At 34.2% G+C, this 19379-nt stretch overlaps 1 protein-coding gene across 1 annotated transcript; it reads left to right on the top strand.

Annotated features, from left to right (window-relative positions):
- The first annotated feature begins 9690 nt into the window (after positions 1–9690).
- LOC145158864 (Calcium-binding EF hand family protein) lies at positions 9691–17569 on the top strand. The gene is made up of 13 exons (XM_079077725.1): positions 9691–10122; positions 11360–12428; positions 13202–13420; positions 13880–14109; positions 14672–14743; positions 14853–14924; positions 15021–15119; positions 15233–15304; positions 15399–15513; positions 15630–15698; positions 16164–16434; positions 16540–16624; positions 16905–17569. Exons 1-13 carry the CDS (start codon positions 10003–10005, stop codon positions 17412–17414), a joined length of 3003 nt encoding a protein of 1000 aa, XP_078933851.1. The 5' UTR covers positions 9691–10002; the 3' UTR covers positions 17415–17569.
- The last annotated feature ends 1810 nt before the right edge of the window (positions 17570–19379 follow it).

The following is a 19379-nucleotide window of genomic DNA, read 5'->3' as shown; positions in this document are numbered from 1 at the left end:
TGATTGTCGTTGATGGAGCTAAATTGTCTTGTAAACGATGTATATTGTCAAATCCCTTGTAGGGAATATAGGGTTTGTGGTGGAGATCTGGATACCAACTTGGATCATGATATCACTTTCCGAACTGATATTTCTACCCTATGCCTGGGTTACAAGAAATTCAGCCTAGGATAATCCAAGTGGATGCTTACAATTCTAGGACATAAATCATAAGCCAATTTGCTAGAGAGATTATGTGAGAGTTTAATGAAAACGAGAGCTAAAATTTGTGTCCCTCTTCTGGAAAGAAAGAGTCGTTTATATAATAAACGATATTAGGGTTTCATTAGGGTTGGGCCGCTATAAGTTCCTTTGGAAGCAAGTCAGGGTAATTCAGATTTTAATGAGGATTTAGGGTTACCAAAACTAACGAGTTTCGTTAGTTATACCATAATCACCCTCAAGAATCTGAATTTCCTTCTATGTACCCATATGTAAAATTCGGAGAGGTTTTGGGGCGATGCCCCAAACCCCACGGGACCCCAGCCAGGGGCTCTGCCCCTTGGACCCCGCTAGGGGCACTGCCCCTTTGGAAACCCCTGACCCAGGGGCGCTGCCCCCGGACCCCCGACTAGTCATCGAACCGACTTATAATTTGATCTTATACATGTGTGCACTCCGCACCAAACCGTACACATATTAGAATACAAATTATGAAGCCCCTTATCTCACATGCTAATTCCAGTTACATAAAATGAAATGGTGACACTAAAATCACCAACATCCCTCAAAGCACTATGTCACATATATAATTCTTATAAATATATATATATATATATATATATATATATATATATATATATATATATATATATTAAAGATGACCATCTTTATGAATAGTGAAGTTGTGTGTTTTTTGTCAAGAATGGCCCTTAGGTGTTCTTTGTTTTTTAAGTGGGTGTTATTTGTTCTTTAAATGTGTTTTGGGTGTTATTTGTTCTTTCTTTTAAATTAAACCCAAGTGTTCCCCTTGTGTTTATGTTTATCTCCATCCTAGATAGTTGTGCTTTGACTGGTGTTTGTTTCTTCATAGGCTTGCTTTTCTTTCAGTTTTCGCCGCATTGGTCTTCTCCGTTCCCTTGCTTTTCTTCGTTCCTCTCTTTGCAGGTAACAACTGAAAACACATGAAGTCAACTACACCACTCATGACTTAGAACTTGGAGCTGTGGTCTTCGCTCTGAAAATCTGGAGGCACTACCTATACGGTACCAAGTGCACCATCTTCACAGACCACAAGAGCCTTCAACACATATTCGAACAGAAGGAGTTGAACATGAGACAACGACGTTGGGTCGAATTTCTCAACGACTACGAATGTGAGATTCGTTACCATCCGGGAAAGGCGAACGTAGTGGCTGATGCCCTTAGTCGTAAGGAGTACTCTGGTCGAAGAGTGAAGTCATTAACCATGTCGATCCATTCGCATCTGTCGACACAAATAAAGGAAGCTCAAATAGAAGCCTTGAAACCCGAAAACGTGACAAGTGAAACCCTTAGAGGGATGGACAAGAATCTAGAGATCAAGAGTGACGGAGTACGCTACCTCATGAACCGAATCTGGACACCAAAGTTTGGTGGGTTCAGAGAGATAGTTATGAACGAAGCACACAAGACTCCATACTCCGTACACCCAGGTTCAGATAAGATGTATCTGGATCACAAACAACTCTACTGGTGGCCAAACATGAAAGCAAAAATTGCTACCTATGTGAGCAAATGCTTGACTTGCGCCAAGATAAAAGTAGAACACCAGAAGCCCTCAGGTCTACTCCATCAACCCGAAATACCTGAGTGGAAATGGGAACAGATTTCCATGGACTTCATAACAAAACTACCCAAGACTCGGGGTGGTCACCACACCATTTGGGTGATCGTCGATAGACTAACCAAGTCTGCTCATTTCTTACCGATCAAGGAAACTGATAAGATGGAAAAGCTAACGAGAACCTACATCCGAGAGATCGTGCGAATTCATGGAGTGCCGATGTCTATCATCTCGGACAGAGACAGTAGATTCACTTCTAGATTCTGGCAATCGTTCCAAAAATCCATGGGAACAAGGTTGGATATGAGTACAGCCTATCACCCACAAACTGACGGACAGAGTGAGAGAACGATCCAAACTCTAGAAGACATGTTGCGAGCATGTGTGATCGACTTTGGTAAAGCGTGGGATGTTCACTTACCATTAGTCGAGTTCTCTTACAACAACAGTTATCATACTAGTATCAAGACTGCTCCATTTGAAGCCCTTTACGGCCGTAAGTACAGATCACCTCTGTGCTGGGCGGAAGTGGGCGACACGCAATTGGCAAAAGGTCTAGTCCCTGATAGCACTCTCACCGGTCCGGAGATCATTAGGGAAACAACTGAAAAGATCGCCCAAATTCAAGAGCGTCTGAAAACCTCTAGGGATAGGCAAAAGAGCTATGCCGACAAAAGGCGAAAACCCTTAGAATTCTAGGTTGGTGACCGCGTTCTACTGAAGGTCTCACCCTGGAAGGGCAAGATACGCTTTAGGAAGCGTGGAAAACTAAATCCAAGGTACATTGGACCCTTCGAAATTACCTCAAGGATTGGCCCAGTGGCTTACAGACTTCAACTTCCAATTGAGCTTAACAAAGTACATCCAGTGTTCCACGTATCGAACCTGAAAAAGTGTTTGTCCGACGAAACTCTTGTGATTCCACTCGACGAAATCGAACTTAACGAAAATCTTAACTTTGTGGAAGAACCCGTCGAGATCATGGATAGGGAAATCAAACAAACTAAACAGAGTCGCATACCAATAGTGAAGGTTCGCTGGAACACTAAGCGAGGACCTGAATTCACTTGGGAGCGAGAAGATCAGATGCAACAAAAGTACCCGCATCTCTTCCCTAGTCCATTGGCACTTATTTTGTAATTAATTTCGGGACGAAATTCCCTCTAACGGGGGGATGATGTAACAACCTGTTATTTCAGGTCAATGTAATGTCTAAAAGTCGAGTTTTGTAATCTCTTTGTGAAGTAATAACAATATCATCGAAAATGAAATGTTCAAAAAGCTCCATTTGAGTACACTATGTGGTAGATATCGTGATAAGGTTTCCAAAAATATAAAGAACACTAAAATCCGAGTTATAACGAAGGAGTTATGACCAACCTAAGATTCACAACAAAACCGTCAATACGATTAAACGTAGAACACGAAGTTTTAATAAAATACTTTTTAACCTTAAGTATCTAAATGAAAATCGTAGATATCATTAAACCGTGAACATACATAAAAAGAACGCCCAAATCTGACTTCGTATGGGGAAGTTATGATTTTTCGAAGTTTCGGATGTAGCAGTAGACAGCTAAAAACTCGAAATAGAGATCGAGGGATTTTCGACCGGTAGACCCCAACAATGGTAGTACAACGGTAAAAAGTCTGCCGAAAACAGACATCGGATAAAGAAGTTACGGATTTTTAACGGACCTTTCGTGTCCCGGCCTGTTAAAAATAATATAATTAAAATAAATCAAAATTAGCCGACGGAGTCTAAATGAAAGTTATAGAGTACATTCTCACCTACGCGTGGATATAAAGAAAGCGAAAAACGGAATTCGTACGCAAAAGTTATGCAAGTTAGAAGTTGGAAAATCCATTTACGCCCCGCGTAAAGGATTACGCCCAGCGTACCAGAGGATAGGAGCCTCGTCCCATCGGCCACAGGCTCTCCCATCGGACAATAGCCCTCCCATCCGAAGTGCGTAAGCAATGACGTCCCATTATGCCCCGCGTAACCCCGTACGCCCAGCGTACCGAGGCGGTTCAGCCTCCCTATAAAAGGGATGCGAGGGTTCCGGGCAAAATTGCTCATTTCCTCTCTTTCTCCTGCGTTTTTACTCCGTTTTGCATGCAAGCAATATCCCGAAGCCCCGGTTTTCATACCTAAGTCCCGAAGGAAGTTTTACGCTCCCGAGATTCCCGAGAAACCCGTTTTCTCCTGTCGAAGTTCTGCTCGGTTTTCATCTCACCATCTTCACTCTATCAAGTGAGTTCATACCCCCTTTTATACAATTTCAAATACTTTATAATGTACTTTTAATACATTTCGGGGGGAAATACAAGTAAACACACGGTTGATCCCGAGTGAAAACGTGAAAACTCTTGTTATACTTTGCATGTGTTAGATTTATACAAAATACATAGTATCCAGGGTAGCTATCCTTGTTAAACCATTTTTATGCATTCAAAGAACTTATGATTTATGCTTTGTCAAACATTGTGAAAGAGGATAAACATTTCATACAAAACTATTATTTTAATACAGACTTAGTTGAGAATCCGTGAGACGATTACATCTTCAATGCTACCTTTTTGTTAAAAGGTACTACCTAAAGTCCTGTCTATTATAACCAGAGTCTCCCGTTTGGAGAGCGTGTCAAATTTGTATAGATCTATACGGGAAGTCATGATCTCGCGCCCTGACTGTTAGCTACAGTCCTTTGGGTGACAGTTTGTCATAACGTTTCGACGCCTGAAGACCGTCGCCACAGGCATATTATGTTTAGTATGGTTATAAAACTCACCGGATAGACAATTATTATGGTATTCTGATTTTATGAATGAGTAGCCATTAAAACTATTCTTCATCTAACGAGTGTGATCTTCTTATAGCTTTATTATATAAAACTATGCCTCAACCTTTTAAGCATGTCAGTTGCTTGCGATTTTCGGTCTTGGACATTAGAGACTGCCTGTTACTTTAGGAAAATAAGGGATTTTCATGTATCCAAAACAATCAACTAATAGGAAAATAAGGGATTTTCCTGGTACAACCATTTACAATTTACGACACGAACATTCATATGCATTTCATACTTTTATAAGAAAATAATGGATTTTCTTGGAAAACGCACGAACTTTGGAATGACATACATTTTCTCAAAACCGCTTATGAAGTCACCAACTTAATTGTTGACACTTTTTCTTTGAAATAACTTGTATTCTCAGGGAACCGCTAAGCAGGTTTGGAAACCAACTTTTGGGGATTAACGCTCTGGCGTTAATTATTTCTTTTGAAAGATGTTTATGTATCTATCTTTTGAACATGTAACAAATACAATTATGTAAACATTTTGAAACCTTTATATATGGTGGTGTGTACTTTCCTTACTATGAACTGTTATGATATTGAATATGACGTCCTCCGCCCCCGAACGTTTCCGCCGTTCTGGTTTGGGGGTGTGACAGACCTCTATATTACTCAACACTGAATAATTCAGTTTCTACCAAACGTAAGTTTGGCTTATAATTTATAATCGGCTTTGTATTTTACTTTTTTTGGAAATTTTCTTATCTGGTGACACTACTTTCTTTGACTTTCACAAGCTTTTAATCATACTTTTTTCCTCAATGTCTTATCATGTTGTATATGACTAAGAAAGATCATTCTTCAGTCATTATGCATAATGTACAAATTGGGCAATCCAGATTTACAACAGATAACACAAACTGCCAAAATGAAATGAATAAAACACCAATGACTTTGATATATATGTAACTTTATCACAACTCTCTCAACCACTTTCCATATTTGTGTACTCTCTAAGCTTTATGAGTTTGCATATGCAAATAGTTTGTTAATTCTTTTGAAAGATTTATGTCATAACTTAATTTATATTGTCTTACCAGTAGGGCTACATGAACCTTGAAAAAGTTCATTATTTTAGGATTACACTCAACAAGCACTCGATAGAGGTGCATATTTATTTTATAATGGTTTAATGATATATAATATATTGACTTAAAAAACTTATCTTCTTTTTACGATCTTGATTTCTGACAAAAGGGCCACTTTTTTTATACAAGGAAATAGAAAATTTGGGATTGAAGAATTTGGTGTTAAAATTTTAGTTGCTGCCTTCGAATTACAATGTAAAATTTTACTCAAATCTCATTTTATGAGCTACCACTATTACTTTTATTCCTTTATATACATTTTGATTACATATGTATTTATGTGACCATTTGTGTAGCTACCACTAATTACACCCACAATTATCAAATTTTTAGTCCCCGTGCTTGCCCCTATATAATATGTTTGTTTGGTGATACTGGTAGTAACAAAACAATGTTTGAATATAGCAATGTTGCAGTTAACACAACTACCCAATCTTAAGGTAACTATGAATCTACTATCGCAACAAAACAATAAATGGTAAAATGTAATTTTTTTTATGGATGTTGCAGGTGCGAATCTTTTTCAACATAGCCACATCCAAATAGGTGGGTTATCCAGTTTTTTAGTATGACATTGTTATCTCATTATCTTTTGTTTATATTATATCTAATATCGCTACTTACATCTATTGGAACTTGGATATTACAGTTGCTTTTAAGTGTAGCAATCAAGAACAGAAATCTAATCTGGGATGGAAATCCTCAAAGGCTGGAAAAAAAGAGTATTCTTTAACAGAAAGTCTTATAAAGCTACTCAAAAATTACAGAAGAAATCATGAGGTAGACATTTTGACGTTTTTATAGCCTTTCATGTGGTGTTATCTTATAAATTTTTTACTGATGGCATACACATTGATGCAGATTAAAAAATTGATAATTGTGGGTGTAATTAGGCTACCTAACGTTGGCAAAACCAGCCTAATTAATAGTTTGAAAATATGTTATGATGCTAATGTTGAGGCTATCCATATTATGAATCAAAAACTTTGATTTGGTCCCATCTGGACATAAAGATTTAATCAGAATAGCCACCAACAAATCCTTTTCGTTTGTTGTTATTGATGAAAATGATGATTCTGGTTTGTGAATTTGCATATCTGTTGATTTTGTTTATTTGTTATTTCCATCACCTTTTTTTTCCAAATTAAACTGCATTTTATGGTTAAGAGTTTGCTAGAAAGTTAATGTTTTACACAGAATTGATAGATAAGTCATCAGGTTGTATAAACAAATTGTCCATGCAAGAGTATCTACATAAGACCGACCAAACAATAATCTTATATCATCATCTAAAAGGATAAGTGCGTTTTCTATTTATCATCATAAACATTGCTTATTATGTTAAAAAAAACTACCCCACAACAGTGTTTAAAGTATAAACAAATAGTTCATTAAAGAATATTGTGTTCAAAGTATAAACAAATAGTTCATGAAAGAATATTTACAAAGATAAGAAATTTGATTTACTTGATTACCTCATACCTCTCCATAGTGATATCAAATACCACTATGTGTGATAAAGGAGAATATTTAGAAGTTTATAAAAAACAGAGGAAAAGAACTCTAATATAGTGTAGAATCGAATCCAATTTTTTTTGTTTTTTTTTTGGGTTAAAATTGACTGATTTTATCAGCAAAAAAATACGTATAGTTTTTGTTATCGTTAACAGTTTTGTGACTAAACTACCCCTATATAAAATTATTTTGTTCATATTTCAATTTTGCTGAAAGACCTGTCGCATCCGACCCCCGCAACGCGGGGGTTCCCCACCCAGTTAACATAATCAAAGAAGAAATTGATTTACGTAAGAAATAACTTTTGGAGAGGGATCCATCGAAAAAGGATGAGAGTCGTCAATGGAGATGGGGATAAAGATGAGGGGTGTGTTCGGCTAAATTAGATGGTAGCGGGTAGCTTGTTGCAGGTAGCGGGTAACTTGTAGCTTATAGCGTTTTGTTAAACGCTATGTAAAATAACATTTGGATTTAAAGTGTTTTGTTTAAACTAAATGCTAGAAGCTTATAGTGTTAAGCAAAGTTTTCTGTTCAAAATGGAATGTTTTGTCAAACGATAGAAGCTAACAGCTCTCAAACGCTACGTGCCGAACACATCCAAGGTGAGGTGATGATGTTATACGGTGGAAGATATTAGGTTGTGGCTAGGTTCTCAAATAAAAATGTATGTGTGTATGGGGTGTTTCGATTTGTTTATTATTTATACTAATAAAAATAAAAAAGAGTTTCAAAGAGGAATGATATAATATAAATCATCAAGTTAATTGAAATATTAGTCCTAAATAAAATCTCAAATGGTAAAATAAATAAATAGTTAATCATTTCACGGTCAAATATGAAATATGTAATAAATTAAATACAATATAATATTTATCTATTAAAATTAATTAATCAAATAAATCGATATATCAATACAAATATTAACTATATTTATTTATATTGTGTCTTTTTTACTTTGTAAATAACTTTTTAAAATATAATAACATTTCTTGCAGTTTGATTGATTTCAACCCGTTTCACTATTTCATGTTTAGCTAAATATATAAATTTTATTTATTTTATCATTTGGAAATGCAAGACAATAAAAAATTGAATTAAATAAGTTTTAAATTGTTTTGTTTTATATATTGACGTTTCTGATAAATAAGGAAAAGTAAAGGGGAAAATAACTTGTCAGTGTAATTATTTTGTATCGTTTTGTTCACATTTAGGTAACTTTTTTATTTTTGTACACATTTGACTATTTAACTTGTTATATATGTTCACGTATTGTCATTGTCACGGGCTATAACATATAACAATGGTAATATGTGAACAAATTAACAAGTTAAATGGTTAAATGTGTACGAAAAAAAGAAAATTGTCTAAATGTGAACAAAATGAAAGTTAATTACATAAGTCATTTTCCCCACTTTTAATAGTGATTTTATTTTTTATATTTGTTTGTATTATTTTAATTAAATGTTATTTTTAAAATATCTATTATTTCCTAAATATTAATTAAATATCGATGAATTTTAAACTTTACTTTTTAATTAATACATATGTTTTTGTTTTGTGAAATATTTTATATAGTCTCTTATAATTTTTTTTTCTTTTGTTTTTAAGCATATACAATATTTTTTAAAGTAAATATTATCTAACAATAAAATTAAATAAATTAAATATATAACAATAAGTATGGAGGGTCTTTTAAAAAAATAAAAAGAAAATATTACTTAGCAAATAAAAAACAAAAAAAATTCTATATAATGTAAATGTTTTAAAATTATTCCAACTTTTTAATACTTTTTAACTAGAAGTTTGTAAACTTTTAATTTTTTAATACAATGTTTTAAACTAGTATTTAACGAAAGTATATTAAAATGTTATAAAAAGTATTAAATTATCATAAAAAATCTCTGAAACACTTTAAAAATGTTGTAAAAAAGTTTAGAAATAAATGTTTGACAGTTATAAAAAATATATGAGAAAATATATATAAAAAAAACAAGTAGCATTTTTGTAAGAAAATTTTAAAACATTTATAAAATATTGGTTTAAAATCACTTGTATTAAAATTATATGAAAAAATAAAAAATATTAAAAAAAATTATAAACAAAGAATTAAAACATTGTATTAGAAAAACCTATAGGAAAAAAATATCCTAAAAATAATCTAAGAAACTGTAAAAAAAAATTTTAAGAAATTTGTAAAAGAAATGTTTATATTTAGGTGACTTAATTCTTTTTTTACCATTTAACAGTACGTAAGAAAGAGTAAATAAAAAAATAAAGTTAACTAAAAGTAAAGAAGAACGAAAAAATAATTACCGACGTTAATCATTTTCCAAATTAATCATTTTCCAAAGAAATGGGGACATTTCGTAAATATACATATTTCTACTTCCATTATTTTTACACATTACTGGTAAAAAAAGACAACATTACACCACATGACCACATCTGTTTCATTTCTATTTTCTAGAAAATCCCCGTCCCCGTTTTTTCCTTGTGTCGATTCTCGATCTGATTGCCAAATCCACCAAATTACCCTTCTGATCCCTGCAGATAATTTCAGTTCTTGTGTCACAGTACTTTTTTCGCGATCTGGTTGAAGATCTTGTCATATCCTTCCACTTATCAATTGGGGTTTTTGATTCGAATTATGTTCTTACTGATCTGGGAATCGCTTTGACGGTGGGTTTTTTTTTTTCAATTGATTTTGGAAATCGACGATATACTTGAAGCGGAGAATGGATCAATTCGATGCGCTTTTCCGAAGAGCAGATTTGGATCATGATGGAAGAATCAGTGGAGCTGAAGCTGTTGCTTTCTTTCAGGGTTCTAATTTACCTAAGCCAGTGCTTGCTCAGGTACTTAAAATTCAACATCTCTGTGTATTGAACTCCCGATTGAATTTGTAAGGGGTTTTAGATATCCACTTTCTGTAGTCATTGACTAATCTATTTAATAATTCATACTTTATCCGTTACAAGCCATTTTGGGTCTCCACTCTCCACTGAATTTTGATTTGTGAGCATCTCTAGGAACAGTGCGGATGAATTGAGTTGACTGTAGAGTAATAGTATAATGAGAGTCCACTAACTTGAATATTAGAAGTGAGGAATCAAAGTTTGTAATACTGGTAATTAGAAGCTAGGAGTTGTAGGAAGTTAGAAGAATGTAGGGGTTCATAGGTTACTGATAGGCCGAAAGTGCATTTGGATCTTCCTCTTCACACTGGAACGAAGTTGATAGACATTGGAACATCTCCTTCAATTCTCCCAAAACTATTGTGAATAGCAAGATCTGTAAAGTAGTTCCCATATGCCTATTGTGAGTTAAAGTCTGTAATACCTTTAAAGTAGTTCAGGTAGATTAAAGATGTCTGTCTCATAGATGTCTAAAACACCTTCAATAATGCAACATATATTTGGTCATTACTAATTCTGTCATTAAGTTGTAGGTGACAATTATCAACTAGGTACCTTTATCTTGAAATTTTCCAAAAGTAAATGATATGTTTTGATATTTATGATATACATATACACCGAAATGGAAATTGTTGCAACTTTAATGGGATGTTATGCACAAAATTCACTTATTTACATTTCATTGTGGAAAATCATTTATTTTCCTATTATATTACTAGACAATGCAACACAACATGTTTTTACATTTAAAAGACATAGGAAACTAATTCCATGTAGTAACTTCTAGCACTAGGTACAAAAAGTTGAGTTTACTATTAACTTACATGTGGAAAAATAGATGGCTTGGGTAATAGATTTAAACCGACTCAGAACCAAACAAGTAGTTTTGGAGCAAATTACAAAAACAGTCGCTGTGCTTTCTGATTTTTACATTTATTACTCCAAAAATAAGATCTTTTTCAGTTTTGGTTCTTATTTAAAGGTCTCATATTGATTTTGGTCCCTTAAACCCTGAAAAGGACTTGAAAAGATTTCAATTCTGGAATAAACATGGTAAAAGCACAGGGACCATATTTGTAATTTACTCTATTTTCATATGGGTCAACGTAATTCTCATCAATTTTTTTGAATATTTGTATAATTAGTATGTTAATTAATATATTACATAAAACTACAGATATGGCAGCATGCTGATCAGAATAGAACTGGCTTCCTTGGGCGTCAAGAATTCTATAATGCCCTTAAACTTGTAACTGTTGCACAAAGCAAAAGAGAATTAACACCAGATATAGTAAAAGCAGCCTTATATGGGCCCGCTTCAGCTAAAATCCCCCCTCCACAGATCAATCTTTCAGCTCTCCCTCCATCTCAACCCAATCCAATGGCTCCACCTCAACCCCCTCCTACACAGCAGCCCGGAATCATCAATTCCATTCCTCCATCTCAACCGAATTCAATGGCTGCTCCAAGCCCTCCTGTACAGCAGCGCGGAATCGTCAATTCCATCCCTCCAATGACTCAACCTCAACGTCCTCCTCCTACACAGCAGCCCGGAATCGTCAATTCCATTCCTCCATCTCAACTGAATTCAATGGCTCCAAGCCCTCCTGTACAGCAGCCTGGAATTAGCAATTCCGTTCCTCCCCAATCTTTCGGTATAAGAGGACAAGTCCCTCCGAATTCTTCAGTGGCCCCACCTTCTGTTCAGTATTTCCCATCCCAAAATCAATCAGTGAGACCAAACCCTAGTGTTGGTGGTGGGCCTAGTTTGCTGCCAGGTGGCGGGCTGTCGGGTCTTGCGGGCCCCGGTGTTCCAACTCCTAGACCATCATTAGGAAGTGGAAACATTTCTGATGCTATGTTTGGAGGTGATGTGTTTTCTGCTTCAAAATCTTTATCCAATCCACCACCATCACCATCACCAATTCCAACAACTTCTGAGCCACAGGTTCCGGTCAAGATTGACCCGCTTGGTGCGTTGACCGCTTTCACAAGGCAACCGGGTCCAAGACCGAGTCAACCGGGTCCAACTCAAACTCAAAATAATTCATTTGGGTCGTCTGGGTTTCCAGCTGAGGTGAAAACACAAGGTCCAAATGTGTTGTCACAACCTCAGTGGCCAAAAATGACAAGGGCAGGTGTTAATAAATATATGAAAGTGTTCATGGAAGTTGATTCTGATAGAGATGGGAAAATCACTGGTGATCAGGCACGTAATTTGTTTACAAGTTGGAAACTACCAAGAGGTATCAACTCTTTTTTTCTTGCTACAAATACAAGCAATGTATTTTGTTGTTTATACATAATAGTTTCATAGTTTTTTTTATATGTAATATCAACATGCTTACGTTCTTTACTGATAGTAGCAATATATAACATGAAACTTGTGAAATGCTTACAAGTTTCATTTTGCATATTGCTATTATAAATGGAAGTATAAGTAATTGCAATGGAGTTGCTATTAAGTGTAAAGAAATGTAAGTATGTTGCTATTATGGGTTTACATATTGATATCATTGTTAAACTACTTAAACAGTGTAAGTATGTTGCTATTATGGGTGAAAACATGTAAGTGCATTGCTGTTATGGATAAAAATTAAACTAAATTGTCTATATTGGTAAAAATAGTAAAGTACATTGCTATTTCCTTCAATCTGGCGTAAATTGTAAGAAAAACTTTGGTAACTACATGACACTACACAAGTATTATTTATTTGGATGTGCGTTTAAACTGATTATTATAATTTGCAGACGTGTAGTCGAAATATGCATGTTTGAGTGTTTAGGTAAAAATTATTATGTTTATGGTTGCTTGGGTCAATAAAAAGATTTGGAGACGCAGAAGAAAACTGTTTATTCAAATATTTGTAAAATTACTTACCTATCCCTATCCCTATCCCTAGCTTGAATTTAATCAGTTTTCTGATTGTCTGGAGTAAAGATGTTACTTCTGTCTGATAACAAATTTTCGTTTAACACAAAACCCATAATATTTTTTTTTTACTTTTTTTGTTCACAGAAATTCTGAAACAGGTTTGGGACTTGTCTGATGAAGATAATGACAGCATGCTTTCCTTAAGGGAATTCTGCATTGCTTTGTATTTAATGGAGAGATACAGAGAAGGACACAACCTTCCACCAACACTTCCTAGTAATGTCTTACTTGATGAAACTCTCTTGTCTCTCACTGGTCCACCTAATCCTTCTTTTAGACCTCCAAACTGGGGGCCCACTTCTGGTAATTGCTTTACATTCCATTTCATTATTTTAAAATTTAAAATAGTGTTTGCTATGATGGAATGGAATGGACCATTCTACCCCTTCCATTTTGTTAATTTTCATTCCTTATGTGTGGATTGGAATGAGAACTGTAATATAACCCATATTTATTTATATGGTTCTTTAATTGCATGAATCTTTATAAACTTTTCACGATTGATGCTTTATTTTTTCCAATCAAACTATAATAGTCTCAAACATTTTTCCAAATTAACCAAACATGATCATAGTGGTCTGAAAACATGAAAATTTCTTCTTTTTTTTTTTAGCAAACTTCTAGTCCTTTATCGCCATTATTGGGCACATTAGTGGTTGATTGAAATTTGAATATATGAAATGTGCCTTTTCATAAACCATGAAAATTGAAATTTAGATGCTAAATTATTATTCTGAATATTTTTTTTTCTATCCTGTATAGGTCCACCACCTCAGCAAGTGATGCCTGGTGGTCAACCAATGCCTCCACATACTGGTTTAATGAGGCCTCCTATGACCGGTCCTCAGCCATTGCTATTCAATAATAATAGTAATAATAATAATAATAATCAGCAGAAAGGACCTAATCACTCAATGGATACTTCTCATGCAAATAATCTCACTAATGGTGATCAACATACTACTCGTTCCACAAATGAACCAGAAAAAGTGGTATAACTTTTCTTCTGAATTTTTACTTTTCCATTTACCTTCAATTCAAGATTTTGATGTTTTGGAATTGTTATCTTATCAATAATACTCGATTTGTACTTTTCCATTTACCAGAAAAAGTGGTAGAACTCTTATTTTTATGATATTAGTCTTATTTGTGACATTTTGTCTCAGTTTATTTGTTTTCTGAAGCATGAACTTCTTGGAGAATGGGGTTGATGAGTTTTAAGTATCTTTATGTGTGATTACAACTATTTTATGTACAGTTGATTATTTTTATATAACTGATCATATTCTAAAGCTAAACTTAGATGGCCAACATCCATGGCATAAAGAAAACTTCAAACCAAAGAATTAATGTGTGTTTGAATTGAATGTGTATTTAATTTGGCATTTTCAAATTTAACTTGCAGCAATAATTAGTTTTGAGAGTTTGGGTAAAAGTGGTCAATCATGAATTTATGATTTATTATTATTATTATTTAGGGTAAACATTAGACTTCAGTTGAGTGGTTATTTTGGTAAAATGCTCACTGTGGCTGGTATTCATTGTTGTTAAAAGGTTGAGGATAAGAAGTTGATTCTTGATTCTAGAGAAAAGTTGACCTTCTTCAGAAACAAAATGCAAGACCTTGTAAGTACCCATCTTTTTTTTTTTTTTTTTTTTTTGCATTTATTTTAATCATGAGCTATAAATTATCTTGAAATTTATATACATACATACATAATCTATATATTTACAGGTGTTATACAAAAGCAGATGTGATAATCGTCTTAATGAGATCACAGAACGTGCCTTAGCTGATAAACGTGAGGTATTTTTTCGATTAAAAAAACCATGTCTTCTTATTTTATATCTTACATTTCCTTTTTGTTATTTTTAAAATTCTTTTGTTATTGTTTTATTTCAGGCAGAGTCTCTTGCCAAGAAATACGAAGAGAAATACAAGCTGGTGGCTGACGTGGCCTCTAAATTAACTATCGAGGAGGCATCTTTCCGTGATATTCAGGTAAAAGATTTTACCCTTTTCATATTCTATAAAAATAATAATCCAACTTTATATATTATTACAAATCTTTTTGTTATTTGAATTGAGATTCTTGATGGCTTTTATTTTTATAGGAGAGAAAGATGGAGTTGAATCAAGCTCTTGTGAAAATGGAACAGGGTGGTAGTGCTGATGGCATCCTTCAAGTAAGTTCACCTACCCTACCCTACCCTACCCTACCCTACCCTACCCTACCCCACCCACCCTACAAGTTCATGATAAACATATGTCTGGATCTAGGTTCGAGCTGATCGTATACAATCGGATCTTGAGGAACTACTGAAGGCATTATCAGAACGTTGTAAGAAGCATGGAATCAGTGTCAAATCAACTGCAATTATTGAGCTTCCACAAGGTATAATCTTTCATATGATGATGCTTTATTTAGCAATAACCTCAGTAATTTCATATTATGATAATAATAATAATTATTATGATATAATTTTCCCTTTTTTTATTTTGTTATTGAAGGGTGGCAGCCTGGAGTTCCGGAGATATCTGCAGTGTGGGATGAAGATTGGGATAAATTCGAAGACGAAGGTTTGACTTTTTTTTTTTTCTTACATAAAAAGGGGTTGATTTGATTTATAGTTTAGCTAAAATAAATAGATAGGAAATAGCTAAATAAGAAATCAGTGGAATGAGTTGGATGATACAACCTATTAAGTCATTCTATGGGAAAAAAAAATTAGATTATTTTCTTAATAATATAGTTTTTAAAATCACATTTAAAACATTAATTATTTACAAAACAAAAAATGGACAAATTGGATTATTGTTTAATAGTTAATACGTTAATTATTTAGCTCCGATGTGTCAAATGGTTAAAATAAAAAATTAGCTAAAAAGGAAATTTGTTGGTATTATTATTATTATTATTCAAATGACTACAACCTCTTAAGTCATTCTTTCAAAATTAGATTATTGTTTTAATAATATAATTTTTAATTACCCATTTTGACTTGTAATTAGATTTTGGATTTTAATATATTTTTGTAATGACAGGATTCTCATTTGATGTTGTGGGACCTACAAATCCCAAATCCACATCTCAACCAGAAAAGTCGTCTCCAATGGACAACTTTTCTCAGGATTCATATTCAAATGCTGACGTGGAATCAGAGAAGCCTTTCGAGACTGAGTCAGCATATGAAGATGACTCAGCAAAAAGTCCAGCTGGCAGTCCCACAGCACAAAAAATATTTGAAAGTCCAACAAAGGAGGATTCATTTAGCCATTTCGGAAAGAGCTTTGATGCAGACACAGATACTCAAAGGTACCTTTTGTATTCGGGGTTGTACTTTGTGCATTAATACATGTAACCTTATTTGGTGAAATAAAAAAAATAAAAACTAAACTCATGTTCTGGTTTTCCTTTTAGTGGCTTTGATGATCAAGGATGGGGTACTTTTGACAACAATGATGATGTGGACTCAGTGTGGGGCTTCAATAGTGAAGCCACTAAGGTGACTTCATTTCTTGTATATACTCATTTATGCCCTAGCAAATAAACTTTTTCAACCTTTTTTTTTTAAACTCAACTTCGAAGGAGTCTTGAATGACATTTATGCCCTTTCAAACTAACCTATGCAACTTTACTTTTGCGAAAGTCAACTTTGTGGCCTTCTTCAAAATGATGTATATGTCCTTTGCAAATAAACTTATACAACTTTTTGTGAAAGTCAAACTTCGTATGAGTCTTAAATGACATTTACGCCCTTGTCAATAAATATAATTTTTTCGCAGGAACCCGATCACGAAAAACACGGAGAGAATTATTTCTTCGATTCAAGCAGCTTCACCGCAAGTCCAAGGAGAACCGATTCCCCTCAATCCAACACCTTCTTCCAGAAAAAGAGTCCCTTTGGATTTGACGATTCCGTCCCTGGATCACCCGCATCTCGAGCCGGGACCTCACCGCGTTACAGCGGGGGAGGAGCGGAGAATTCCTTCTTCGACAATTTCTCGCAATACGACTCATTCAGTGCCACGGATCGCGGTTCACCAAAACGAGATACGTTCTCACGGTTTGACTCCATGAGCAGCACCACACAGGATAATAACATTGACTCGATGAGTAGCACAACACAGGATCGTAATTTTGCGAGGTTTGATTCTATGAGCAGCAGTGCGGGGTATGACCATGGTCAAGCGTATTCGTTTGATGACTCGGATCCGTTTGGGTCGAGTGGACCGTTTAAGGTGTCGACAGATAGTCAAACGGGTAAAAATGAATCTGATAAATGGGCGTTCTAGTTATATATCGTTTCATGTATTTTTTTTCTGCTATTGGTTTGATAGTTGTGTTTGTATCATTTGCTTCATCTTTGACTATGTCTTTTTGGTATAATTTTGACTAGAATTACCTATATTTGTTGATTGTTATTATTATGAAATACTTGGTTTTGATTGTTGGATGCTTCTTTTAGACGTGTACCCATTTTTCATATAACACCAAGTTTGTTGGTTGGTGTTATATGTTATTGTACACCATTTTCTGTTGAACTTTCATGTGTACTACATTTTGGCTCTTTAAGCTTCAGTTTATGCATCTCTATTTCAGTTAATTATATAACTTTATAATAATAACATTTGTTGCTTGTATTATGCTATATTTTAAAGTGATATATATATATATATATATATATATATATATATATATATATATATATATATATATATATATATAGTTTAATGATATAATTTATCAAGTTAGTGTGAAAAAAAAAAAAAAAGATGCAAGACAAATTTGTAAAAAAGCAAATAAATATGATGTATTTTTGAAGTTTTATATGAATTAGAAAAGAATATGCTTGCAATCTGGTAAGATTGTTATTAGAAATTGGAATAATTCCATAAAAGCTACTATACTTTTTTTTTCTTCAGTTTAGCCACAGATTTTCTTTCTTTCTATTTTAACCATTGAGAGCTTTCTTTTTATTTTTTAAAAACCACTACAAACTTTGATTTTTGTAGAAACCACTAAGAGTTTGAAAATTGTTTGATTTAACCACTTGAAAAAATAAATCTTTTCAAATTAACCATCGATATTGATATTTGTTATTTGCAACTCAGGAAAAAACGAAGAGTAGTTTTTTTTGAAAAAGAATATAAAGAAATGATGCCAAAAGCTAGCAAAATCAACCGGCCAGAAAAACACAAGGTAGAAAAAAACACGAACAATGAAAGTCTCAATGTTTTATTATCAATAAAAAAATAAATAAATAAATAAAAACTCCCTTGAACGTGCTATACGGAAAATACTTATAACTCTGAAGAAAAAAAAACAGTTCAACTTTCCTAAAAAATACTCCTAAGATTTAGATTAAAGATATATTCTGTGTAAACAGATACTATCTTCCGCGGAATCTATTATTATTTTAACATAATTCAAAATAGGAAACAAATCAACTCAATAATTAACTAAAACATAAAAAAGTCAGCCAAGAGGAGGTTGTGATAAGATGCTCCTGCATCATCCTCCATGCCTTGAAAAGGAACCGTCTTCGAGTGTGCTCCTTCATCTGTTCCCTCCCGAAATGGCGATAAATCAACAACATAGAAAGTAGCTGACACGTTGTAATGACCAGGCAGTTCAATTTTATAGGCATTATCATTAATCTTCCTGAGCACCCGGAAAGGACAATCAGCACGGGGCTTCAACTTCCCAAAACGACCGGATGGAAAACATTATTTTCTCAAATGAATCCAAACCAAATCACCCTCCTTGTAGACAACTTGCTTCCTATGCTTGTTTGCTCGATTTTGATACGTCGTATTATGTTTAATGATTTCATCACGAACCTTTTGATGGAGAGTTTTGATCTGATGTGATTGATTTTCCGCCTCAACACTAACATGGTCAACCAGGGGAATAGGTGTCAAATCAAGCGGAGTAAGGGGGTTTCGACCGTATACGACCATGAACAGGCTCAACCCAGTAGTGCGGTTCGTGGAACGGTTATAGACAAACTGAGCAAGGGTTAAATCCCATTACTTGGGGTTATCACCAATAAGACTCCGTAAAAGATTCCCCAAACTCCAGTTTGTAACTTCGGTTTGGCCATCCGTTTGCGGATGGTGAGAGCTACTAAATTGCAGCTTAGAACCCATACTTTTCCAAAGAGTCCGCCAAAAATGACTCACGAATTTAACATCCCGATCCGAGGTGATGGTCTTTGGAACTCCATGAAGCTTGACAATTTTAGAAAAATACAATCT

This window comes from Lactuca virosa, chromosome 2 (genome assembly GCF_052849685.1).
Source record: "Lactuca virosa cultivar CGN04683 chromosome 2, Lactuca_virosa_CGN04683_v6, whole genome shotgun sequence".
NCBI classification, from domain to species: domain Eukaryota; kingdom Viridiplantae; phylum Streptophyta; class Magnoliopsida; order Asterales; family Asteraceae; genus Lactuca; species Lactuca virosa.
Note: the sequence above shows the minus strand (reverse complement) of the source record. Positions and strands in the feature narration are given on the sequence as shown.

Bases quoted from the DNA above. Each gene is read 5' to 3' on its own strand.
- LOC145158864 (XM_079077725.1), top strand. From the start codon at position 10,003: ATGGATCAATTCGATGCGCTTTTCCGAAGAGCAGATTTGGATCATGAT. The intron at 10,123-11,359 runs GTACTTAAAATT...ATAAAACTACAG, and splicing joins CTAAGCCAGTGCTTGCTCAG to ATATGGCAGCATGCTGATCA. The intron at 14,925-15,020 runs GTATTTTTTCGA...GTTTTATTTCAG, and splicing joins CCTTAGCTGATAAACGTGAG to GCAGAGTCTCTTGCCAAGAA.